Source organism: Hippoglossus stenolepis, chromosome 3, assembly GCF_022539355.2.
Source record: "Hippoglossus stenolepis isolate QCI-W04-F060 chromosome 3, HSTE1.2, whole genome shotgun sequence".
Lineage (NCBI taxonomy): Eukaryota > Metazoa > Chordata > Actinopteri > Pleuronectiformes > Pleuronectidae > Hippoglossus > Hippoglossus stenolepis.
The window spans coordinates 18,103,424-18,131,221 of NC_061485.1; the positions used below are offsets into that span (position 1 = coordinate 18,103,424).

General features: G+C 39.9%; 1 protein-coding gene across 1 annotated transcript; it reads right to left on the bottom strand.

Annotated features, from left to right (window-relative positions):
* Positions 1-199: 199 nt before the first annotated feature.
* On the bottom strand, positions 200-27,527 carry mapkapk2a (MAPK activated protein kinase 2a). The gene is made up of 10 exons (XM_035151585.2): positions 26,702-27,527; positions 13,271-13,410; positions 6,101-6,165; positions 5,823-5,902; positions 5,555-5,681; positions 4,834-4,909; positions 4,628-4,752; positions 3,351-3,436; positions 3,148-3,228; positions 200-2,024 (listed from the first exon to the last, which is right to left on the bottom strand). The coding sequence occupies exons 1-10, from the start codon at positions 26,936-26,938 to the stop codon at positions 1,875-1,877; spliced, it is 1,167 nt and encodes a 388-aa protein (XP_035007476.1). The 5' UTR covers positions 26,939-27,527; the 3' UTR covers positions 200-1,874.
* Between the last annotated feature and the right edge of the window lie 271 nt (positions 27,528-27,798).

The following is a 27,798-nucleotide window of genomic DNA, read 5'->3' on the forward strand; positions in this document are numbered from 1 at the left end:
ACCATTATAGTTTTAAAACATTGATATTGACTGGTATAGAAAAAAGTTGTTTAAATGTCACATTCTGCTTTGTGGGACTGAAGGCTTGTATAGCTTTCCTTTCAAATATATTTAAAAAAAACCACATCCTCTCTACAGGTGCACTCGTGTGTTGTGTCAGAGTAATTTCACATTCAGAAAATGACGAGATGAGAGCAGGTTTGTGCTTTATATGTTTTTTTTAATCCAAAGCTGAAGCAGAAAGTACAGCATGTGGAGCAGAAAACACTCAACGACAGGGGGACAGCGGGGGGCAGACACATCTGTGCTTCCACTACAAAAAAGTGTTGAGAGGGATAAAACCAAAACATACAAACAGATTTAAAAGAAAAGAAAAAATAGGGAACATTGTCCCAAACATTCAATGAACATTTTTACAGTGAGAGATTTGTAGGTGCGATGCGACACATAATGTGGATGTGATTCTACAAAGTGAAGTGATAACACTTGATCCCAAGTGAGCTGGGAAGTGTTCCTGCTTAACAGAACACAAAAGGAGGAACCAACCATCACACCCTCTCTGAATGTGATGACAGTTTGCTGGTGGTGTGTCAGACTCTGCTCGGGGAAGAGGAACAGCTCTTAAGTACTTTCTGCTTCTTGTCCATCCTCCACGAAGTATGGAGGAGACGTGTTGGAGAACAGCGGCATTGCACCTGATCCGTCCCACTGAGGCTCCTGACAGTTGAGCTGGTGTAACATACAGTTTACTCTGAATGACCAGTCTGAACCATGTACTCCCTAGAGGGCGCTACTGCTTACATAAAAACACACAAACTCTCCCTATTGTTGCTCGACACAACTGCAAACAGAAATCAACACTAACAAAAAAAAAGGCCCTGGCAGTACTTCAAGCTGACAAACATCTGCATAGCGTTAACCTGAAATATAATCTGGCAATGTTATAAATTCTGAAGCGGAACATTTGGTAAAAGCCTGAACCAAATGGTAGGCAGGGGTTAAAAGTGATCTGCTACTTTAGAAACACTCAGTAAGGCCTGTGCTAAAAATCCATGAAAAAATACAGTATCATTTGTCTCCTATGAGCTACATGCAGGAGAAAGACGAGTCAGGTTCTGCTCTTTAAACGCGCCCATCCTTCTCTGCCCTACAACCATGTACCTGAAGAACAAGCGAACATTAAAAAAGGAGAAAGGGACCACGAGTGAGGTGCTGTCTGAATGGCACATGGCCCTCGTTTGAGTGCATAGGCCTCTGCTCGACATTCACAACGACAAACTGAACCTGACAGACACACCCAGTCCACATCCCAAAAACGAGCAACGATTTCCAGCCAATTCCAACAGTCAGGGACAGAGTCCTTACATTCTACTTGTCAGTTCAAAATACATCTGCTTACTCTGTAAAAGATACCTTCCCTTAATTTTTTGGGGATTTAGCCTTTTGATTTAACATTCACAGGTTTGGGGGCTAGAGCTAGAACATGACGGGGGGGGGGGGCGAGAAGGGGAGCTACTGCTAATGCTAAGGCTTCATGTCCCGTTCCAATGTTCAAACCCCTTTGAGCACACAACCTGATAACTGGGAAAGGAGAGGCGAGAGCTTTCCCAAGTCTCCCTCTCCTCTCCTTTTCTAAAATTCATAATCTCTTCAGTGGTGCATAAACACAGATCAACACCCTCCTCTGTCGGGGCAGAGTGCTGGGTTTGTTAAAATGGTAGAGTAATGAAAACAAACACTCCTAAAAAAAACATTAGAATTTGCCATGGAAAAATAAAACACTGAGAAAATCCATGCAATGCAGATCACATGGCGACAAATTATTGCTTCCTTTTTACAACCTGTGTTTATATGTGCATGCATGCGTGCATCTTTCAGTGGCCAGCAGACTGTGGGTCCGCCATGGTGTTACAGGCTTTCTTCCTCCTTTTCGTTAGCAGTGGATTGGTTGAGTCCTCGATGGTCTTGATCTTGATTTGCTCATAGTCAACCCTCATCGTTGCCAGGGCACTGGTCATTTCCTCCTGAAATATGAAGATGAGCTCATTAGGCAACTTGCTTAACCGGCCCGAGTCTGCTATTTTCATGGTCTTTATTTGGTCTGAATGAGGCAATCAAGCAGCACAGGGTATGACATTTCACTTTAAAGGAATAGTTCGCCCAAAAATGAAAAACCACTCATTATAAACCCACCACTATTCCAATGGAGGGGTGGGTGAAGTGTTTGAATCCACAAAACACTTGGGAGTTTCAGGGGTAAACAGGAACAGTATGGAGGTATTTTATGTTTTCTTTATGTTTGAAGCGGTTATCAGCACTTACTTCAATTGTATTGGACTTGGCTACGACACTGTTTAGCCCTGAAAAGTGTTTGAGTCCCCAAACCACTTCACCCTCCCCTCTATCGGCATAGTGGTAAGTAGATAATGAGTGAATTTTCATTTTTGGGTGAACTATCCCTTTAAGCCAGAAAATTGGTCAGAAGATTTTCCAGAGTTTGCCTTTCACATATAAAGAATGCAGCAAAGATTGTCAAGGTCAGACACATTCACAACAACAGGAAAATGTCTGGGTACAGAACGCAGGAGGCAGGATATGACATAAAATCTGCTGTGGAAATATCATGTTTTTCTTAACAGCACATTTTCCGCTCTTATCGCCACCAATCTCATTGCCTCTTCATCTATGTCCTTTATGTGTACGACAGTCTTTTTCATCCAGAGTTATTTGTATTTGTTGGGTTTTTGTTCCGGTTGTGTGTCAGTAGCGTGTTAGAGATGTCATCAATAATAATATTAATATAAATAATAATAGCAATAACTTTGAAGAGACCCAAGGACGCTTAACATGTGTCAATAGGGACAAAAAGAATAGTAAAGAAAGTCAACACGCCCACTCGCTCGCTGTGAATGTTCTGGATATCATCCTGCTGTATTCTCACATAGACTCACTCAGACATTATACTATGGGGCTGACATTTGTGTTCAAGCCCCTCTTGAAAATGTCTGGAGCCATGTCCATGTCTGAGGGAAGCTTTAGTAAGCTAATTGTAGGTATCTTTCAAATATAATTGGCTTGAAAATTATACAATTCAAAATTACTAATAAATAAATAAATCTGACAAATAAAGATAAGCAGACACCTCACCTTGACATCCTCCCATGTGTCCTTCTCCTCCTTTAGTACACGGCTGGTGTGAAGAGGGGTCTGGGGAACCTCCATTGATTGCTTCAGGAAGAAACAAATAAAATTTAAATCCTAATTCACCGAGGGGACATCAGCCTGAAAAACTGAGTTGAAATTATGAATGAAAGTGATCTAGAAATATACAAGAGAGCTCATGTTCTTACATTGATCCATGGATGATTCATGAACTCTGTGATGGTCATCCTTTGGGTTGGCTCAGTCTTTAGGAGGGTCCTAATCAGTTGTTTAGCTGCAAACATAATTATTGTTCACAACATTAAGTAAAAGAAAAGCTTTTTATAACTATAATATAAATTGTACTCATTGAATTGAATCCAACAGACCCATGGCTCTGCATGGTGATAAACTGGACTATTATTACCTCTGACAAGGAGGTTATGTTTTCGCATGACGAATGTGAATGTCGGGGCTTACAGACACTTGGATGACACCACTGAAGCAGTATGGAGGCATGTTATGTAGTTTTTCTGTTGTTTTTTTCACGTTTGTGGAAGTGTTCACCATTTACTTCAATTGTATTGGATTTGGCTGCAACGCTGTTTACACCTGAAACTCCAAAAGTGTTTTGTGGACTCAAACACTTCACCCACTCCTCCATCTGCATAGTGGTGAGTAGACGAGTGCATTTTCATTTCTAGGTGAACTATCCCTTTAAGGGCATTGTTGGGCCTTGGCCGAGGTATGTGATGAACTAAGTGCTCTTCTACTAAGAAAATGTTTGAATACTTAAGCTAACTAGCATACAGTATGTCCCTATACATGAGCCATCCAGGTTCTAAACTGTACTTAAACTATTGTTCGGTCAAAGAAAATCAGATAGATTAACCCTCACAATCTAAAATGGAATTGAGAAATCCTACTGTGTGCAAAAAACCAAGAACATACAGTGACAATGAGGATTGTGTGGGTAATTGAGTAGTAAGTACGGCTCTTTTGTTTTAACCCCACAAGCACCATACACCCCTGAGAAATAAGCCATCACTTTCGATTGTAGTGAATTTGACTGACAGCAGCAAATAAGAGTCAGTTTCTATTTCTTGGTCAGAGTCAGTGTTAAGAGCAGCTTGGATCTCATATTTCCATGTGACATTTTATAAAGACTGCCTGTAGAAGCTTGTGAAACGCTACTATTGTGTTGACGTGTTATTTCTGACGTAAATGAAAGTATCTTAATGTAGGAGAAATATGTGGAGGGCGCCAAAATGGTGTCCTGAATTTTCACATGACTTAGTTATCACTTTTTTCTATAAACGAAAGAATCCATCTTTTATTTTGGTTTTTAATCAGACTCAGGAAAAAATGGTTAAGACTCAGTTTGCGGTGTTAAAGCTCAATAACTCCAGTCTGGAGTTCCTATATACACAAATAGATGATATACACCTGACGACTTGCACTGCACAGTTCACGTGTATATCCTTACCTTCTTCTGATACATCAGACCATTCAGGGTTGGGAAACTCATACTGGCCCATCTTGATCCTCTTCTTCATCCCAGGAGAGATGGCGAGACCGTGGTTAGAATAAAAAGGAGGGTACCCACACAACCTGGTGAGGGTTAAACACGACAGTATTAGTTACTGCAGTCAGTAAAGAATGTGCTGAAGAGATGAGAGATTTACTACTTACAAGATATACATGATAACACCCAACGACCACATGTCACATGACTTGTCGTATTTCTCTGGGCCAAGAACCTCTGGAGCTGCAAATACAAAGGAAGGGATGATGGGAGAGAGAAGAGGAAGGTATTAAGTCTTTCTTTTTTACTGTGTCTTAAGCCCCTTTTCCACCGGTCCAAAAAAGAAACCCCACTAACACTCGGCTCGTGTCCGCAATGGAAATAGATATGATCTGTAATCACTCCAGGGTCAAATGACTCTTTAGTAGACCGATGTTATTATTGACTCTAGCTCCTATCAGGCAAGATAGAAACATGACATCCTAATGACCATGCCATATTTTCCCTCTATTTTGAGTCTATATGCTGCATTTTTCCGGCACAATGTTCTGGCGGACATTGAAATTCCGAGCATTGTTGCCTAAACAGCCATGAACATGTGTGTACTTATTGATTTTTCCTTGGGCACAAGGTGCAACAGAGATTTTTTCTTCGAATCGTGCAAAATACGAGACTGGAAAGACAGCCAAATAAGAGCTTCTCCAGCAAGTTTGTTTTGTCATGGGGGAGAAAAAAAAAGAGAGGCAAACTACTACTGACAATGGGAAAGCAGTCAAGCGACTTTTTAGCAAGTTTACCTGCATTTAACTGCTAATTTTGGTGTAAAAGAGGAATTAATAAGCAAGGAGTAGTAAGAATATTAGTTTAAATTCAGAAATCAGTTCTTACCAACATAGTAGGGTGTGTAGCAGGGAGTTGCTAAAGAGTTGTGTGAGGTGGTTTCCTTGGCAAAGCCGAAGTCTGTGAGTTTGAGCAGGGCACTGGGCCTCTTCGACGAATACAGTAAATTCTCAGGCTGCAGAGAACATTCAGAAAATGAAGAGTAAGACATTAGTTATTGCAGCTATGGAAGTCTTTCACAGCTCACTTTACTTTCTCAACAAAAAGCAAGAGAACTTTTTATTACAGTGTGATAATGAAAAGTTAGGATACAAACCTTAACGTCTCTGTGTGCAATGTTGATTGCATGGAGAAATTGTATGGCCTCTCCAATACTCTTCATGATATCAGATGCCTCTGAAGTAAAGAGACAAGAGAACTTCTAGGTCAAAAATACCAGCAAATGTGAACATCACCAGTAAGGTCATGGACCTTCAAGTTGAACTTTATATTCAGCTGGTTCAAAAACTGCCAGTTTTGTGTTATGTATCACATGAGAAATCATGGCAGTATTGTAAGAAATGCTCACTGACTAAGTCAACGTAAGCGTGTTACCTCTCTCTGTGAAGGCCTGGTCTCCTCGGTCCTGGATACGACTAAAAAGTTCACCACCATCCATGCTGGAAAAGAGAGTCAGGATGTGAGATTTTTCAGTAGATTAACTCTTCATTTATCTTATTTCATTTACCCTCTGTCATAATCATGTCTACACAGGTCATCTTTTATATGATCTGGAATGATTAGTGCACAAGGAAGTTTAACAGGTCTCAATAGGCCAATGACAGATCTTTGAAATGATGAGTACTGAATCATGTCCGGTCTGCAAAGTTGTTTTCAAACATGAAGTCAGGAGGATGTCTGCCCGATTGGGTTCGGACTCTGGAGAAAGTTTGCAGCCTCTGACTTGGCCATTTGTGTGCTCACATACAACCCCTCCAGAGAATGTCAGGAGATTATCTGGAGTTCAGTGCATGTCTGAAAGCAGCTCACGAGAGGCCATTATTCTTCCATATAGAGACCTGGTCAGACACTTTGACGGTAGTGTGTTGCACTGACGGGAATCGAAACACAAAGGGGAAATTGACCTGAGCAAAATATTTTTCTGAAAAGTAAAATTCAAATTTCAAAGAAAGGCTGTGGGTAAAAAAAACAACACAGAACCACAAAACTATCATATTTTGAGGCAGAATTACTGCATGTAATGATGCATGATCTAGCAAAATTTCAGCTGTATGAAACACGACCCAGTTGTTTTGAAGTAAAAAGGATGCAGAGTTTCTTTTCGCTCTTACTCTGACTGATTTGCTGATGTGGTCTGTGGCTGGACCAGCGATTGTCTCTAAAGATTCTCAGTCATCCAGGTCATGCTTATATAAGAAGAGTTGAATCGTGGCTGTAGTTACCTGAAAACACTTCACTTCTCTTTTCAGACACCTCTTCATTTCTGAACTAAAGAATGTGACACATCTTCAAGTATCTCCAACCATATCCAGTTTTCCTGGATTCAACTCTTCTTAACTGGATGAATGGTTCATATGAAATAGACCAGGACAGCAATCTGCAGGTTATTTAAAACTACACAGTCATCTGATGAGTAATCTCAACATCAACAATCACTGGACATTAGCAATGGCCAGAAGACAGAAAGACAAACAAGAAGAATCTCAGTCATGGACATTTAATGGTTTAAGACTGTCCCTTTTGATGCTGCATAAACGTTCTAATTCTATTCGTCAATCCACAAAAATGTTGTTGATTATACAAAAGAAACCACAACTGTCAAAAGCTCAAACATTTAGGTTTTATGGCCAATTTATACAACATCTATGTCCATTGCACACCTTTATTATATTATATTTCATAAAACGTACTGAGTTACACAGGAGTTCACCATTTCAAAGTTTCAGCAATTGTATTTTGTTGATGCCCTTAATCGTGATAGTTAAAAAAGTTATTATAATACTGGGAATATTGCTCAGTATCCCCCTGATCCACAAAAAACATGAATTTACTTTAGTGTAAGTAACAGACACGTCCATGACTAAGAGTTACAGAATAAAGTAAAGTAAGAATAAAAAGTTAAAGAGCATGGTCCAATACAAAGATAAAGCTTGTGAACCTGAATTCAATTATATGTATGAGAAAATCTCACTCAGCTTATACTTGATGGTAAGTTTCATTTAAACGTTTTGCCCAGTATGACTGTGAGTTTCAGTTCGAATCATCAATGCCGAATTTATGTGTCTCTGTGTGAGAGTGTAAAGATGCATGATAGATTCTTCATGCTCGTGTGTGTTAACGGGAGGCAGAGCCCGCAGTCTTGAAGCCATAGGGCGGCTGTTCTTAACCACAGCACACAATTCTCATAATTAATCATTCACTTTTTGTATACGGAGAAACAGAAAGCAGCTTGATGCATCATATTCTGATATTAAAATAACTTATTTTAACTAACAATGCAACAAGCACAGGAGTTCAGGCTTTCACCCATCTTGACTGTCGGAGAAAAGTAAAAAGATATTTACACTTAATTCAATTTCATACCATCTTGTAACTGGGAGACTGCTGGCAAACTACCCAGCTCCCTTACCGTGGCTTGATGGTTGTTCTCATGTGGTCAAACGTTAAGTTAAGCTTGTGGTTTCTCACCCCACCCATGAAAGGGCCTCCAAGTGTCATATGAATCATCAACAGAATAGATACTCAATGATTTGGTGAGAATGAAAGTAATAAGTTCGCATATCTCACACATCACAGCAGAAACACTGAAAAACCCTTACACATTTGTAATCTTTCTTTCACAACCTGCTTATTGTGTGGAAACACCTTGGCAGCAGGGATGATAAGATGTACTTATGCAAAATATTGAACAAAGGTTAAAAAAAAAACAAACATTCATTTTAGGAAATGCATGATGAAGAAAAGTTGACATTTGCTGTAATGTTAAGAAGGTGCAGTGTTAACTGTCACCTCCAGCACTTTGTATTTGGTAGCTTACTGATTCTGCAGCAGGGCTCCTGAATCTTCTTTTTCACTGGTCAGACTGGTGCCACCAACTTTCCCACACCAACACATCATTTGTTCACACTGTTTTTTTGTCAGTATTAACCAACAATCTTGTATGCTTATGGACAGTTGTCTTAATTTACACAGTTTTGTATTGATGTAAAAGATTGACTTGCAACTTGATATTTGCTCAATATAAATCTAATCATGGTTTCTCTGATGCATTTCGTTGACCCGGTTGCAAGTTTAGAGTTGCCTGCAGCGGACGGGCAACAGTGGTTACTATACAAGCAGTATAGCACTGTTGTGTACAAAAACACAGGGACTGCTTTACCAACCTACCTGCCTGCACCTGTACTCTAAATGCAGTCTGCTCTCTTATCATCTGCGCCCAAGTCGTGATCTCTCATTAGCTGTCCCTCTCCTCTACCTGGCTCCTTTTTAAAATAATGGGCTATAGACCGCTCCATCTTTGAAATACAACTGAAATGCTAAGAGGATCATTTTTTTTTATCATTTCACCATCTGCTTGGCATGTTCGAGATCAGCTGATGAATGCGCACACAGGGACTGTGAGAAGGGAGGGACCGAGAGAGCCAGTGAAGGAAAAAAGTTCTACTTCTTACCTCATTGGCTCACACAGTGCTTATGCTGCAAAGGCACCAAACTGACTGCACATCATACACTCGCACTAATGCAACAAAGTGAAATATTAACTCGGACACTCACCAAAAAACGCAAACTACGGGCATTAGAGTCAGTGCATTAGAGTCAAAACCAACTCTTGTGGACTTACACTACCGTTCAAAAGTTTGGGGTCACTTAGAAATGTCCTTATTTTTCAAAGAAAAGCACTGTTTTTTTCAATGAAGATAACATTAAATTAATCAGAAATACACTCTATACATTGTTAATGTGGTAAATGACTATTCTAGGTGGAAACGTCTGGTTTTTAATGAAATATCTACATAGGTGTATCGAGGCCCATTTCCAGCAACTATCACTCCAGTGTTCTAATGGTACATTGTGTTTGCTAATCGCCTTAGAAGACTAATTGGATGATTAGAAAACCCTTGAAAACCCTTGTGCAATTATGTTAGCACAGCTGAAAACTGTTTTGCTGGTGAGAGAAGCTATAAAACTGGCCTTCTTTTGAGCTAGTTGAGTATCTGGAGCATCACATTTGTGGGTTCAATTCTACTCTCAAAATGGCCAGAAAAAGAGAACTTTCATGTGAAACTCGCCAGTCTATTCGTGTTCTTAGAAATGAAGGCTATTCCATGCGAGAAATTGCGAAGAAACTGAAAATTTCCTACAACGGTGTGTACTACTCCCTTCAGAGAACAGCACAAACGGGCTCTAACCAGAGTAGAAAGAGAAGTGGGAGGCCCCGGTGCACAACTCAGCAAGAAGACAAGTATATTAGAGTCTCTAGTTTGAGAAATAGACGCCTCACAGGTCCTCAACTGGCAGCTTCTTTAAATGGTACCCGCAAAACGCCAGTGTCAACGTCTACAGTGAAGAGGCGACTCCGGGATGCTGGCCTTCTAGGCAGAGTGGCAAAGAAAAAGCCATATCTGAGACTGGCCAATGAAAAGAAAAGATTGATATGGGCAAAAGAACACAGACATTGGACAGAGGAAGATTGGAAAAAAGTGTTATGGACAGACGAATCAAAGTTTGAGGTGTTTGGATCACACAGAAGAACATTTGTGAGACGCAGAACAGGTGAAAAGATGCTGGAAGAGTGCCTGACGCCATCTGTCAAGCATGGTGGAGGTAATGTGATGGTCTGGGGCTGCTTTGGTGCTGGTAAAGTGGGAGATTTGTACAAGGTAAAAGGGATTTTAAATAAGGAAGGCTATCACTCCATTTTGCAACGCCATGCCATACCCTGTGGACAGCGCTTGATTGGAGCCAATTTCCTCCTACAACAGGACAATGACCCAAAGCACACCTCCAAATTATGCAAGAACTATTTAGGGAAGAAGCAGGCAGCTGGTATGCTGTCTGTAATGGAGTGGCCAGCGCAGTCACCAGATCTCAACCCCATTGAGCTGTTGTGGGAGCAGCTTGACCGTATGGTACGCAAGAAGTGCCCATCAAGCCAATCCAACTTGTGGGAGGTGCTTCAGGAAGCGTGGGGTGAAATTTCTACAGATTACCTCAACAAATTAGCTAGAATGCCAAAGGTCTGCAATGCTGTAATTGCTGCAAATGGAGCATTCTTTGACGAAAGCAAAGTTTGAAGAACAAAATTAATATTTCCAATAAAAATCATTATTTCTAACCTTGTCAATGTCTTGACTATATTTTCTATTCATTTTGCAACTCATTTGATAAATAAAAGTGTGAGTTTTCATGGAAAACACGAAATTGTCTGGGTGACCCCAAACTTTTGAACGGTAGTGTATGTTTAGTTAATAGTCATGATTTATATTTCAAATGTGTCTCCCTTCACTGAAAAAAAACAAATATGTTGGTTCATCTCTCAACATCTTGACTTTCCCAACAAAATGAAATGCCCATGTTTTTCACAACAGCCGCATGTGCAAATGCAGCACATGATCTGAAACATCTAACACAAGTGAAGTTAAGTTTGTTTGATAGTGGGGAAAATGGTCAGTGGTACTTAATCCCTTTATTAGTCAGGGTGTGTGTTTTCAGTGTAACATGCAATAAACCAGTTCCGTTACATTTAAAACCAGGTGAACTGGTTGCACCTCAGAGGTAAGAGGGAGTAAGAGAGTAAGTAAGAGAGAACACTTACTCTGCAGATTGAATGGTTTCACATTCCACACTAGCAGATCGTGTGTGTGTGTATATGTGTTGTGCATCTGCTTATGTGGGCGCATTATCAAGATATAGCAAAATTGATAAAGTGCCCTTAATAACAGTCATATAATGAAGCTCTGAATCCGGTTCGAAACTGTTATCACTTTCCACATCAGTATCAATAACTACTAAGTTCATAGTTGTTGATGCTGTTGATGTGGTTCAGTCCTTCTCCCCCTTTTGTTTAGTGCGGTGTCTTTGTATTGTTAAAAAAAATTTTTTTACCAAATTTAATTCCACTATAAGTGAATGACTGCAGGGAAAATCTAAGCCATATTCCCAAATGCTCAGTTACCTAAACATTCAATTTTCAGAGTTGGCATCTAAACAGAGCTTCAGCCAAAAGTCCACTTTCCATGAAAGACCATTCAGCACTTTGCCAGCTCCAAGGAACTATTAGCGTTTACTACGGTGATCAAGGGAAATGAAGCAGCTACATACCTGGGAACAGATAAATCTACACTGGTCTCAAATATGGTGTTACACTTTGCAGCTGTGAGAAGTTTTGTATGCTAGTGAGACTCTCCGAATCCCTCATCAATTATTTCACCTGATAATTAAATCATGAAGAAAAAACAAGCCAACATGTCATGAATCATTAAGGAAATGAGGCACCAAAATCTGCATAGTAATTCTGTCTGGTAGGTACCAGCCGTGTGATTAGCACCGGACTTCGGTACCCAACCAGTCCATGGCTGCTCAGATTGGTACAAGTGCAATTGCTATTTTAACGACATGGACGCACGGCTCCGCAGTTTCTACGGACTTTGTCCGACTGACCTATTCGTATAAAGTCCATAGAAATCCAGGAGAAGTCGATGCGTGAACACAGCAGGGCATCCTCCACTAGATTCACCATGAGCAAGTGGGGAAAACACAAAACAAAAAGAAAACGCTGTGTCATACACCTAAAAGACACCAACAAAGATGTCAAGAGAGTTGAATACGGGGTCGGGGTGCTGTAAACAAAATCACGTGATATACAGTACAGTACGCAGCGGAGATACTTCCTGCCTCTGTCTGCTCAACCTCTCGCCTAAATAATACGAAGGATTTCTAGCTGTTGTGAAGGTGTCTGTGGAGAGAACTTCCTGCTGTGTTGTGCATGTGTGTAAGGCAGACAATTGGCTACGGCAACTCCGTAGCCAATTCCCTGGACTTTACCCAGAGGTGATGTCTGAAAACAGCTTTAGTGGCCTCTTACACAACATGGGTTAAATCCTAAACAGCCTCATCAGACTGACCCAATTTCTGTAGTGTAGAAGGAAACAGAGTGAATATTAAGTGTTCTCGTCGACCTAGTGTGACATTCTTGGAAACCTTTTAGTTTCGTCAGAAGAGCTACTATTCATTATTGGCATTTCTTGCTGAGTTCATGTTCTCAAGGAAATGAGTCACCGGCGGCAGTAGTTTTGCGATGCGAGTGTATTGGACCACTATCTCTGCATTACAATGTTAACCACAAACCTAATGAAGGCACGTGTGACAAGATGTGGGTTTGGTGCTTTGAAGTGTTGCGAAATGGAAATACAAAAAGGCATGGGAACTATATTAGGCTCATTTAAAAGAAATGGGTCATTTTCTACTTAGGTCATACAAAACGGATTTACAATAATTAACCTGGCTAAGAACAAAGCTCGTCATAACCAGTATCTCACCAGCGCTTAAAGACTGACTGTAGCTTCATCATTCATCAGCATCACCATTTGTAACCAACCAAAGTACAAACATGTCTGATTTCACTGTGACAACCAACAACTTGGGAAGTATATTTTTTTGACAGGAGTATATAGTGAGATGAAGTCATGAATGTTAATTTTAGTCTCAAACTCCCAATGACGAACATTTTAGTGTTTGTGTGTGTCATCAAGACTATGCACTCACCACTCCATCACAATAAGCAGACACTTCCTGCTCTGATAGAGGTTCTCGTAGACGTCAATGATACGCACGATGTTGGAACAAGGCGACGCCCTCCAGTGGAGTTCCACTTCCCTACGGGCCTTGGCACAATCCTGTAGCATCTGGACAGAAGAACAGAAGTATGGAGGGTGAGGCTGATTAATATCAAAGACAAACATAAATGTGCAATATTAAAATTTACTACAAATTAGCATTACTCTTTAACTATTCATTTCCTTCCCACAATAAACATCTTATACTAGGGAACCGAAAACCAAGTGGTGATGCCACTAGTACTTTACATCAAAATTCAACATCAAGTCAGAAGTGCAGTGCTGCCATCAGCTGGCGGAATGGTGAAAATATTTTTCTTTTTCTCTCTCAACTAGTTTGGTGTGAATGTAGCACCCTCTGTGTGAGACACTACATCAATGCACCAAGCACCATTTGTTTGTCATCATATATTCATTGACGCCTCATTTTTATTCTTCTCCAACATTAATATTTTAGCCACCACCCACCCTACACCAGAAAGTTGACACTGAAGGTCAGATGTAGAGAAATGTTTCTTTTTAAATTTGAGAACCACAGTTGTTGAATTTTTTAACTTAGGTTTGGAGCCTGTATCAGGCTAATACAATCATCCTTAACTGAACAGGAGTTGATGTTGATGATTATACAGCAGTACCTCAAGTTATTTTTCTTAATAATGTTGTTACCAGGTATAAAGAAAGGTTTTCAACTACACACAACGGTGTTTCCTACTTTTAAGAAATACAATTGCTTAAAGTATGTTGTGAAGTTGTGACAATTTAATGTTAATTTCTGTAAGCACCTCTGGTTGTTTATAGATATTTAATTATACTTTATAGAATACAATCCCACATGTAAATCTAAAAATATCCTTGTCAGTCAGTGGAAAGAATTTGGCCTTGTAGCTTTGACAATGAGCTATCGTCTGTCCATCTCATCGTGTATTACATTCCAACCCTACCCACGGTCACAACATAACAGTGGGCAACAAGAGCTGGGAGATTCACAGCACTCACTCTGCTGTGGCCTGGCACGAATTACACTTTTACATACACAGACAAAACTTGGTAACTTGAGCCGTGATAAACTGTTAAACCACAGGTCAGTATTTAGACTCCTACCATACCCACTTTATTTTGGTAGCATTGCTTACTTATCATAAGTGTATTAGTGATAAAAGTAACTTGTTTATGAGAGGGTGGATGGCAGAGGGCGAATGGCACAGTGAGGACAGGGAAAGCTGTTCTCTTGACCACACATCTCCACCACAATTGGAGATGAAAATCTACCTGATGTGACTAAGGCACAAATCATGTTAACATATGTGGTAATGTATTAAAGTTTTAGTCACTTTATGCAGCAACGAATAATAGTGAAACATTACAAATGACGTATACAAACAGTGGAAGGAAAAACAGCCAACTGCCTAACAGTATGTTTTTCCTTCATCATACATCATTTGACCTGGAAATAACAAGCGACAAGCAAAGTCCCGAAAATTGATATGATGCAATTAAAAGGTAACTAAATAAAAGTTATTGATTTCTCTAGGTTTGAACATTGTGGGATAATGCAAGTACACAAGTCAACAAAATATATAACATAGCTGTAGTCGCTTTAATGAAGAACTCCTAAATATCACATCTTAAAAATCATTTTCATACACATTGGTAAATCACATCAAATTAGAAACCAGTGTAGACATGACCATGAAATCTGTTTCTTACTGGGATAAATCTAACTGGGAAAATCTGGTTTCTGTTATCACCTATCCCAAGTACACAAACCAGGATTCCCACACAATGTTGTTGAAGAAATCAGAGGACTGTAACCTGGATGTGTGTGTAAATACACACAGACCTGACCCAATCCATTGTCTGATGATGTTTTCTTTTAACTCAGTAAAAAGGACTCCACCCAGTTCAACCAGGACACACTTCTACTGGCAAAATGCCTGAACCCATCTTGGCTGAAACAAGAAGAAGTTTTCCTTTGTGTATTCATGCACGTTTATAAAATGAAACCAGGTTTTTTGTGTTATAGTAACAATATGACACATGGACATTTAGTTTAGTATTGGAATTTCATTAAAATGAAATGACACTTAGACATTTTAAGCAAGGGTAAAAGTACTGATGAATCACTGCTTAGTTCCAAATGTACAGGTGACATAAGGATATAGTTTTGTGCCATGATTGCTTATTAAGTCAAATTGTTGTATGTGAAGATAGGAGTGGAATCTGCTGCCTGTGCTCTGTTTAACCAGTCTAGCTGTTTCTTTCATCCCATCCTGGATAATATCCCACAACACCAGCCAAGAGCCGCAAACTCCTGAGCTATGAGGCGAGCAATCCCGCTACATGCCCCCTAGCCAGCTATGCTCTTCTTATTGTTTATTTATAGAACATTTTATATCTTCAGACGAAATGTGATGCGATGCACATGCTTCATTGTCATCAAGGTTTCTTATAGCCTCGGACACCTTGGCAGACCTTCTTTACACCGTCTGTGATGCCAGCATGAGCAACATAAAAGGTAACTTTACCTCTCAGAGCAATGTAGAGTTCAGGTACATGTTAATTACAGCCAGATTTATTTTTACAAACATTTTAAGACTCTCTCCAAATCTGTTTTGCATTCAAGGGTCCTGAATGCTTTATTGATTTGATTATATTTGGCTGCAGAGTTCACTGCAGACAGCTCTGTGATTGTGCAGCTGATTTTCTTTCTGTGGTGCCGTGTGTTCAAGTGTCCTACAGGCTGACAGCTACTAAGTGCAGGCAGTCTTTTTACTGGAATGAGCCACCGAAGTATACATACATACTGCTTTACTGGGATATATTTAATGAGGTAACTATAATATTGGCTATTGAATTAATGTGCTGGCATGTTACAAAATGTATTAATTATTCTTATGAGAAAGATGAGTCTCAGGAGTGAGTGACTGACCAATAAAAAAGTGACCATCTTTGTTACCACAAAGAGCTGGAATGACATAGTGTTGTATTACTCTGCTTTATCTCATCACTGATCGCAGAGCACAGTTCAACCACCCTTAAGGACAGAGCAAACAAGGGTGGGTCCTCCTGCGTCACAGCAGAGTGAAAAAGATCCAAAACAGACACATGAACTTGTGGTCACTCGAGGCATTGGACAGAACTGATTTAGTGTCATCATGGAATCCTGGGACACTTTCACCCACTACTGCCGAGAGCCAAACTTCTGTAGCCATTTAAAAAAATAGCATGAAATTTGTCATTTTAAATAGACAAGATGAAACTATGGTAGAAAACCCATTACTGTAAAAGTGATAACTTAGATAGTATAATAATACTAATTCAAACATTAATACAGAGATAAGTGAAATTATTAAAGTTAAAAGACTGAAAACATCAGTGTTTTCTGCATAATATAAAAAATATAGGCTGAAAGCTGCTCCGTCTAGTAAACTATTGACATACAGTAACTGTGTGACTGATTTTGATTAGATCTTCTAACCCAGCATGTCCCTCTGAAGAGTCAGATGGACCAAACTATATTTTAGACATATTAACATTTCTTTCTGAAATGTTCAGATTGTATACAATTATACGAATATCATGCAAATGCTCCAGGAAAAAAAATTACCAGTTCTACCATTCTGGATACACAAGACTCTTATGCATCGAAAGAAAAATGCTGTTACGGTCCCTGTATTAATTTTAAAATAATTGATCTGTTCAAAGTTCTGTTTTCTCCACAACCACTTAGCTGACACAGACTAAACATTGCACATTTAAGGCCAAAAATCAACAGACAGGAAATAAGCTGCAACACTTACATTAATCATTGTTCTCTAAATCGTTGCTACCTAAATGCCTGGTGGTCTTCATACCAACTGCAACATCTAAATTGACATCCCTAAATAATAAGTAACAGTACGAGAGGTTTTAGATTTACTATGTTATGAACAGGGCACCAAATGTAATGAGATTACTTGTAAAACTGATGTCTGTGACTGCTCTGATATCCAAGTGTTGAAGAGGAACTAACAGGCTGACATACGTGCACGCATGTGCTGGAAACAAGAATCATGCACCCAAAATAATATTAGCACACCTAAATATAGCAGCCTGCCCTCCAGAAACAAAGACTTCACACCATCTTTTTAACGCAATTATAAACACACATGAGATCACACCCCCATCACCTCTCTGCTGGTGCTTGTGTGACTGCATAGCCCCCATCTGCTGTTGGCCCTTTGAGGCTAAACAGTGAAGCTTATGGAGAATGAGGGAGACGAGGGGGGCAGATGTGCACACAATACACTTCCTCTAGCTAACACAAAGGCTCCCAATCCCAGATCAGGACAGTGGGAGGTGGGATGGGAGTAAGCTAATGGAGCACCCATCCTCCACCTGCCAATCGTGAACCCAAAGAAAATGCTGAAGGGTCGATACAGAAAAATCTGAAAAAATGACAATCACAGTGAGGGTGATAAAGCACTGTAACTCTGTGCAGGAGAGAGATAAATTATGCTCAGCTTAGTCCGAAATCAGAAGAGCCATTCAAGCTCATAAGAAGGGTTAAACAACACTGTACCTAAAGAGATGTTTCTGTGTGTCTGTGTGTCTGTGTGTGTGTGTGTGTGTGTGTGTGTGTGTGTGTGTGTGTGCACGCGCGTTTGACACTCAGTGAAGCAGCAAACATGTTTGTGTCAATAGGACATGATCTGATTAAAGACATCTGCTAGGCCTCACAGGACCAACACATATCTGTGTGTGTGTGTAGAGAGTATTTTCTCAGGAAAGACAAATTTAAGACAAGTAAACCTCCACCAAGGCCCAACAATCCCCTTAAATTCAATCAAAATACACCAAATCACACACATATCAGAACCCTTAATGTGTATGTTTCCTTTAATCAAGTTCCATGAATTATTCCCTTGGAAATGAAAATGTCAAGAGGAAAAAAAACATTGTACCCTTCCAATGTTATAGAAAGTGAATAAAAACTCATGGATGCAGATCCTCTGATCCAGAATGAATTAAATTGAATGAGTTCTTCCCTGACACACACTACATCATTACACCATGAGGTTTTGGGGTAATGTGTCCAGTAGTTTTTGCGCAATCCTGGTAGCTTTGAAACAAACAAAACTATAACCTCCTTGGCGGAGGTAAATGGAAAAGCCTGATACAGAAAGGTTGCCAGACAACCAGTTAACACTTCAGGAAGTTCCTCACTAAGACACAGGTTGGCACATCGAGCTGGGAAGTTGTTGCTAGATGACAATGTGGTAAATAATGTGGAAACATGAAAAAATCCAGCAAGCATCAAACGATCAACTGTCAAATCGTTGTAAGGAGTCAACTATTCCTTTAATGTTGTCATGTCTTTTCCATCATGTTTGAAGCTAAAGACACCACTGTCACAAAAAACTAATTTAATCAATATGAAATAGATCAATGAGAACTTTAATAATCAATTTGGGTATTCAAATTTTGTAAAACATTGTTAGGAAATTGAGCACAACTTTTTCCTTTTTTCATGCTGTCAGTTGGCTAATATTCCTAAAAGAGAAACAGAGCATGTAGTGCAGTGAATGAACTTACTCTGGATAATGAAAAAAAATAACTTCCTTTACGGTAAAAAACAGCTTCCTCATTAGGAAACTGGTCATGAGACCCATGGAGAAAACACACACACACACACACACACACACACACACACACACACACACACACACACACACACACACACACACACACACACACACACACACACACACACACACACACACACACACACACACACACACACACACACACACACCTCAACCGGTTCAGAAGAAATAATGTATTAAAGTTTTCTGTTAAAAGATCATTAAAGAAGTGTTTACGATCATTCATAAACATGAGTTTCAGCATGACTGGGTGCTGCATCAGCTTGGAAATTACTCTGTACACAGATACACTTGGCGAGCTAGTTCTGGGTCTTTCTATAAACAACCGCAACACCACATCCTTCCAAAGACACTTCCCTCAACAGAAAGGGCGGCAACAGAGAAAGAGACGGTCAGTGTGGGGGCCCAAGTAAATCACATTATGTCAAAAGGAGCTTACAACACTAATATACATGTTTATCAAAAGAGCTTTTACTTCACATAATCTGGTTGTTTGTGACAAATGTCAAACAAATATGTTCTCCATAATCTTAAAAGGGACAAATAGGATCTTATTACATTGAGTGGCCTGCGACAGTTTTGCCTGAATGTTGACAAACAATACAGTTTTAAATACCATAAGCTGTAATACAGATCCCTTCACTGCCCACTGAGTTATTGACAGTCCAGCGTGTACTATCCCTAACCACTGCAACCAAAGGACAAAGGAGATTTAACACAGAAATAGACAGACTTTGCCGTCTTAGGCCCTCATGTATACTGCAATATGTGAGGCTGTAACTGCCGGCCGTGTAACAGATGAAGAGTCCATTCTCCACAAACGTGTGAACCTAACACGCTCATCTGTACACACAAACACCTAGCCAATACGTTTGACTAAACTTTTGGGTGTGGCAATCAGAGTCTTTACACAAATGTAAGCCCAGTGACTATTGTCTGTCGACGAATTGGGCAACAGCTCATATGTGCCACTGCCGGTGTAGACAGCAGATATCCACACCAAAACTGACTTCTGTTTGGCGTAAACGGTTTCCAGTCTGACTGCTTTCTTTTATCACAAGTCGAACATTTCTAGCTATACCTTGTGTACTTCTTTAAGGTAAAGATGCCATTTTTCGATAATCACTATTAACAGCTATTTGAATACAGATAAATTAGAAAGTCTATAGCCGATGCACTTCGGTCTATGTGTTATACCTCTTCTAATCTCCACACGGACTGTTTACCTGCGGGCAGCCAAAGCCTGGTCAAATGTGATTGGTCAAACTAGAAACAGAAACCACAAGGCTTTCAGCCCAGAAATCTTGTCCTGCGCCTAAAAGATTTTTTAAAAAGTTTAAAATGGCATCACTTGTGCTACAGTGTTGCTGTTTCAAAAGGAAATCATACATAAAAGGACTTGATTTTCATACATCTTCACCATATGTCCAGAGCCGTTTCAATTTGTAAAGTAAAATCTAGTTTTTGATTCAAATAAAAAATATTTGTAAAAAGTGTGACCTTGAAGAAACTTGCCCAGTACAGAATACGATATCTGTAGCGAGGAACATGGTTATCCATACAGAGAATCCAATTGTCCAACAAAAAATGGCAAATATTCTAAGGCTGCAACTAACCATTCTTCTCATTATGATTAACCTGACAGTTATTATCTTGATGATTATTTTGTCTCCAAAACTCAATATGGCTGCTTTAATTATAAACAGAAGATATTTGTTAAAATATTCAGTTTAATGTTATACATAACAAAGAATACTTCTTATAGATGCTACTCTAAAGAGAACCAACTCAGAGTGCCAACAGAGAACCTCTTCCTTCCTTCCTCTCTCCCTCCCTCCTTTTCCTTCCTTTCTCTCATCATCTCATGATTGAAGAATGGGCCGAGCTCTTCCTCTGTATCTCTGTGTTAACCTTTAATCAGACAAACAGCCTGAATGCAATATCAATTTATATTGTTTTTGGCATCAGTGGTAAGACACACAACTTGATTATATAATTCAAGCAGAGTCTAGATTCTTCTGCTCTACAATAGCCCATGAAAAAAAATAACTGTCAAAAAAACAAAACATTTCCATTTGAACCGTTCAATGGTTCCAGTTCCTCTTTTTTCAGCCTTTGTGTGTATGTGTGTGTGTCGCTCCCAAAAACTGATAAGCACATGAACACTGTTCAAAAAAATGAAGGGAACACTTTAACATGTAACAGTATAACACTAAGTCAGTTAAACTTCAAAAATGTCAATCAGTCCATTTAGGAAGCACAAGTGATTGTGAATCATTTTCACCTGCAACCGGTGCAATGGAGAGGCCAGAGCAAGACAATCCACAAAAAGGGAATGGTTTTCCATGTGGTGGCCACAGACAGCTGCTCTCTCCTTATCCTTCCTCACTGATTATTCTATAGATTTGTGTTCTGCTAGTGTCCTTGTCACTACTGGTAGCATGAGGCTGTACCTGCAGCCCAATCAGGTTGCACAGGTAGTCCGGCTCCTACAGGATGGCTCATCCATACGTGCGGTCACAAGAAGGTTTGCTGTGTCTCCCAGCACAGTGTCTAGAGCATTGGAGAAGATACCAGGAGACTGGCCATTACACAAGGAGAGCTGGACTGGGTAGTAGAAGTCAACCTTGCAGCAGGACTAGTGTCTGCTCCTTTGTGTGAGGAGGAACAGGAGGAGCACTGCCAGAGCCCTACAAATGACCTCCAGCAGGCTACACGTGTGCATGTTTCTGACAAAACTGAGGGTGGCATGAGGGCCTGACATCCTCGACCTGTGCTCACAGCCCAGCACCGTGCAGCTCTATTGGCATGCACCAGAGAACGCCAGAATTGGCAGGTCCGCCACTGGCGCCCTGTTCTCTATGCAGATGAGAGCAGGTTCACAATAAGAACATGTGACAGGTATGAAAGAGTCTGGAGATGCCGTGGTGAGCGTTATGCTGCCTGTAACATCACACAGCACTGTTGGCGGTGGGTCAGTGATGGTCTGCGGAGGCATATCCTTGGAGGGTCGCACACACCCTTCATGTCATAGCCAACAGTACTTCACTGCTGTTAGGTGCAGGGATGCAATTCTCACTGTAGATCAGTAAAGATTTTTAACTTGAATAATTATTCTTTCATCAAGATCTGATGTGTGCTTTAAGTGTTCCCTTACTTTTTTTTAGCAGTATATATATATACATACATACACACACACACACACACACACACACACATGCGTTGTACAGTCACAGTGAGGAGGTATAACACATTCAGATTGAAAAATGTTTTGTTCATATTGAAAAAAGCTTTGCTGTTTATCACGCGTTTGTCATTCTCTGGTTAATAAAAAGAGTCAAGAACCACAACCTTCACCCAGGAGCAAAAATCTGTCTTTAAACTTAAAAGAAATAACAATGTGACATTTATTATGATAATTATCAACATCAACTTATGTAAAAGAAAAGGCATCTCTATATAGTTTTTGGCCAGCACTATCCAAAGTTTTAAAATCCTCCAGTGTTTTATAGTATACCTTCAAATTAATGGATATATTTTAGAACTGAACTTAATAAAATATGTTTTCTTCTTCTTATAAAGTTAAGGTCCACACAAACTGTTGTTAACAGTGCTATTTTCAGTCAGCTTGTGGCCATAACATTTTTGCTCCTGATAACCTGGTTTCTTTTGTGCATATAAATTTTGTAACCGTAAGATGATACCCGCAGATGCCTCACACCCTTCAAGAGTGTCCGAGCAACAGGACACTTGAAGGCAAACCTATCAACACAGAAAGGTACATAGCTTTGTCTAAGGCAAAAACCACACAGGCTGTTGCAAGGTAGTCAAATATTAATTTGTAGAACTTTCATTCTCTATACCTGTACCAGTCTCTCTCCCACAGACACTAACTTCTCCGGCATTGTTAGCATAAAAGTTTATTCAAGAGACAAGTAAAAGTTTCACAAGGTGATGTCACCTTGGGCCTAGCTGGCCGATTTCTAATCCTGCCATCTAATGCAACTCTATTAAAACAGAGACGATGACATAGAGCTGACTCAGCTGACGTCAGCGTCTAGAACAAAAAGTGCATTAGTTCAATAGTTCATTCAGTAAAGGTCTCCGTCTGTTCAGTTACAGTCTGTTACAAGAGCATGAGAAAATAACAGTGAAGCAAATGTTAAGAATTGGAAGAAACTCAGCCTTTCTGCAGGTTTCTACAAGCTACAGCTAAGACTTTTTCCAGACCTTTTTAAGACCCTTACAAATGCAATTTAAGACCTGTTACATGTTTACACTGACACTGACTGTAGAAAGAACAAAGGATGTGAGGGAAAACTGGAGTCCAAGACTATTTGTAAAATAAATAAATTCATTCAAATTCAACATGGAAATTCAACTGAACTTATGACCACACATAATTAAGTGTAGACCTTTAGACCTGATAAAGTGAGGACATTTGGATGCAAGTCCTCACAACTTCAAAGGGCTGTCAGAGGATTAAGATATGGTTTTAGTTCAGGGTAGATTTAGGTTTAGGTTGGATTATGGCATTTAGTAGTACCTGTTAAGGTTAAGATTGTCTGCAGTACCCCTGCGACCCTTACAGTACCCGTCGATCCATGCATTGTCCGGAGGTCATTTACCAGGGTTGGAGTTATTAACATTAACATTATTAGTGCAGAGCCAATGCTGACAGGCATTTGCTGACAGGCATTTGCTAGTGGTATGTTACAGCAGCTTCTTCTTTTTGTGACTAATACCTGTATATGCTTCATTCAATCATAGGCTTTTAGACTTAAGAAAGGACTTGCAGAAACCCTGAGTGTACAGGGAGCAATCAAATCAAAATCACATAGAGGCCTTTAAATCAAAGAGTATTTATACGCATGTATATAAAAAAGCCCTGACATCATGGGTTTCATTTGTCCAGAGGTTAAAATGCTGAAATATTCACATTGTTAGGTGCTCTTCAACAAAATTTCCAGTAACTCCTGTAGCTATAATAAATCATGGTGTTTTCCTACTGCTTCCCTCTCATGATGAGATTTGTGTTGTTTTATATGAACCAATGCCTTATTTGTCTGTACAATGCTTTACAAAGTGCTATTTATTTTTCAATGTTGGAGGTTTTTCTGTGAAGCTTGGGCAGTAATAAGAAGTCAATTTAATACAAGTTTATTACTCAATAAAACTGAGCACGAGACTCTTTATTATCTATTTTACTGTATTTTATTAGTGACATTTATTAGTTATTAGAATCCATTTGGCTTGTGCAGTGTCAAGAGCAAAATACTTTTTGTATTATACTATTAGTTTAACTCATTCGTTCATTATTCAATTCTAACGAGTAAGAGAGTGTGGGTTCACTACGTTTAACACAAAATCTTTACACAACAATCCCCTTCTTGATGACAAAAACCAAATCAGACTAGCGTAATACATGGCTTACAGGGTCATGTTTCTGTCACCTGTGTGTGGAAAACTGCTGTTACATTTGTCCTTTATCCAGGCTTTTCAGAAGGCCTAGAGGCTGTCTGGCTTAGATACAGGCAGTGGTGGTTGAGGGATTTGAAACTTCTTTGAAAAGTTGATTGAAAAAAACATCTAATTGTAAATGAGTTTACTAGGATTTTCCACATTGTCAAAGTGGTGCCAAACTAAGATAAACTGCTTAACAAGTGTGTCGTGGTTGTGTAAAACAACAGCTGCTGACAAAACAGAAGGCTATATCGCCCTTTTACTTATGTTTACTTTTTTCTGAGTTATCATCATCTTGAGTAAGACGTTACCTTAACTTCACCTGTTTCACCATGCGTGTGTGTGCACTAATTTTCATCTGAATAAGGTGACTAAAAAAGTGCTGTGCTTGTGTTAGAGCAGTAGGACGAGATGTTCTTCCCGCAGGTTGTGACGCAACGTGGTGCATTGACTTTGTGGTTGCAATAGTCATTTTATAACCCAGCCCTTATTTTTTTTAAATAATTTTTCCAGTATGTCGTATGATTTGCACTAATATGATAACCTGTTTTACAGAATATAACTCTGGAAAATATGCTTGAGGTCATTTAGAAATGGTATCTCCACGGTATATCTTGCAAGGAGCATGAACTATTATGTATGGTAAATAACATTTTAGTCTCTAGGCCGTGGTTAGAAAAAATACACAGCTATTGCCTCCACTAAAAGTTGAACAACCTAAATAAAAAAACTAAATTAGATTATTTCACTCCATTAAAAGTGGAATCAGCCTCAAATATCCAGTATCAGTCGTACTTAGTTCTTTTTCTCTCAATTTGAATTAGGAGAAACCACTTAATTATATATGAGGAAATATTAGCAGAACTCATGCTAATATCCAATCAACAAACTTGTGGTTGTTGTTATTTATAAAATAAAGTTAATCATGATTAACACTAAAGGTGGACAGTCCAGCACCAGCATGACACACAAAAAGCAATTAATCATAAAGACTTTATCTGTTGATTACCTCCTCTTATCAATCAGTCAGTCAACAAATGTAACAAAATAGTGAAGAATGTCAAGCAGATTCAATCCTCAAGGTTTCTGTTTAGACTCGGTTGGTGGTCACACCAACTTTGTGTGTTAGACCAAATAGCCTACTGCCTCTTTTGACCTATTCTATTTACTATATATTCGTGGTCCATTGATTATCAGCCTGGCCGACTATTGATTCCAATGCAGCATTTTACGATTTATAAGATTTTTTTCCTGATTGCTAATAAATTATAATAGTTTAAAAATGCTGCTTTGGCTGTGAAGCTGCTGCCTGTCCCTGTGGCTGTGGACACCAGTCCGTAGATTGATTAGTTGCACTTCATGAGTAATAGCCTATCAACACTGAAGACTACTGTGTAAACAGATGAGCCAGAGGAACACATTTGCACAATAGAGCAGCTACAGTCATCAAGTGAAACTGTGTATTGAAGGTAAGGCAACAGATAAGGCTGAAGTTGTGTAAAATATCACAATCCTCTACGTTTCAAAAACAACAATGTTCTATGGTGATGTTAATACAGGTTATAACAATTATTGTAAATAAAAGGACATCTCATGGTTATAAGACGTACTTAGGTTGGTGATGAATCAACTGGAGGATATGTCCTGTGTTGTTATTGAAGTGTATTACATTATACACAGATGTTTGTTATTTGTTGACATTAATGGGTTCAACAAGATAATGGAAACATCTGGACAACATGGCGGGTGTCTATAGACTTTGTGTGGTGTTGTGGGTACTTTCGTTTTTACTGCAAATGTATATATACGGCTTCCAAATATCAATTATTAGTCTTTTTGACAAGTTATAATCTACGTCAGCATCACCCCTATAAAAACTATATTGGTTGACACCTCCTCTATCTATTTTATTAGGTATATCTCCTTGAAAAAACTACATCATTATTTAAATTTAAAAAGGAAGTAACAAGTGCTGAACAAATGGCTGAAGTAAACTTGAGGCAATTGATCAGGTAAAAGAATGCAGGTACATTGTTTAAATCACTGACTTGTGTGTTTACACCTCAGGAAGTGTCAAAGCTGACTTGAGAAAGTCTGGAAAGGCCCACTGACATAACATGTGGTGACGTCGGCTGAGCCCCACACCTCAGGGGTCCTCTTTTCTTCCGGGACACTCAGATTTACTAGTTAAGCCTCACTTATGCGCTGGTTTAACGCCCTTGACCCGGCTTATTTATCAAAAACAAACCTACCTTCAGCGCATATTTGTCTCCAGTCTTCTTCTGGAAGATTTCAAGCACCTTTCCATTGATGCCCAGCCCCAGCACCTGGCTGGTCACCTTGTAGTCGTCTGTGATGGCGTTCTTCTTGATCTGTAAGCTGGGTCTGGCGTTGTAGGGCAGAAACTGGCCGGTGGGGTTCTGCTGCCCGGCCGGGTTCTGCTGCCCCGGGTTGGGGAACAGCGGCTGGTTCTGTGCGTTGGACAGCATGCTCCTGGTCCGGGCTGAGAGATGAACAACAGCCGCCTCTCGACAGCACTCCTCAGCCCCTTTCCTCTCCTCTAACTAACACCGGGTCCTTTGGTTGGTGTGGCCGGTCTCTGACGAACTATTCACAGTGAAGCTGCCAGGCCCGAGGGGTCGCCGACACTAGTTTGGACGTTACAGGTTAACAAAGTCACTTAGCCGCTAAAATGCTATGCTAGCTAGCTGCTAGCATGCTAGCTCGATCCTATTCTTGACCTATGATTCTCGGCTAACAACTCGGCTATCGGTTAGCTTATCCATCTCCAGTGGTGTCCGCCGTCCACCGGTTCCTCAAACAGCACTTCGGGAACTTTTACTGAGACGGCCCATACATCGGCTACGGGACGGACTCGCTAACTTAACAACACACGAGCCGAAGAGCGACGTTACGAAACGAGAGGAAACATTCAACAGACGACAGACGAGACGAGAGGAGGGGAAAAAGTCCCGATTAGCAGCCGCACAAACTCACTTCGGTCCCCGAGCGAGCGACAGACACCCAGCCGGAGCAGGTTTTACTGCTGACGTCATGGACGGGGCTTTTTCTGCGCTTAAAGGAGAAGTGCGAGGTGAGAGAGGACCGGAAACACAACACGACAGAGATCAAACCTGATCTGCAGCCACGACTCACCACAGGTTTATACACCTGCTATGAAGTGTGCACGAGCAGAGCTGGAGCTGCTGGGTTTCCATCCAGTACTCAGTTGAGTATATATATATATATATATATATATATATATATATATTTTTACAATTAGCAAGAGTATTGATCGAAAAACACAAGATATTCTAAAGTGTCTTTAGGGGCAATAGGCAACTGTGAT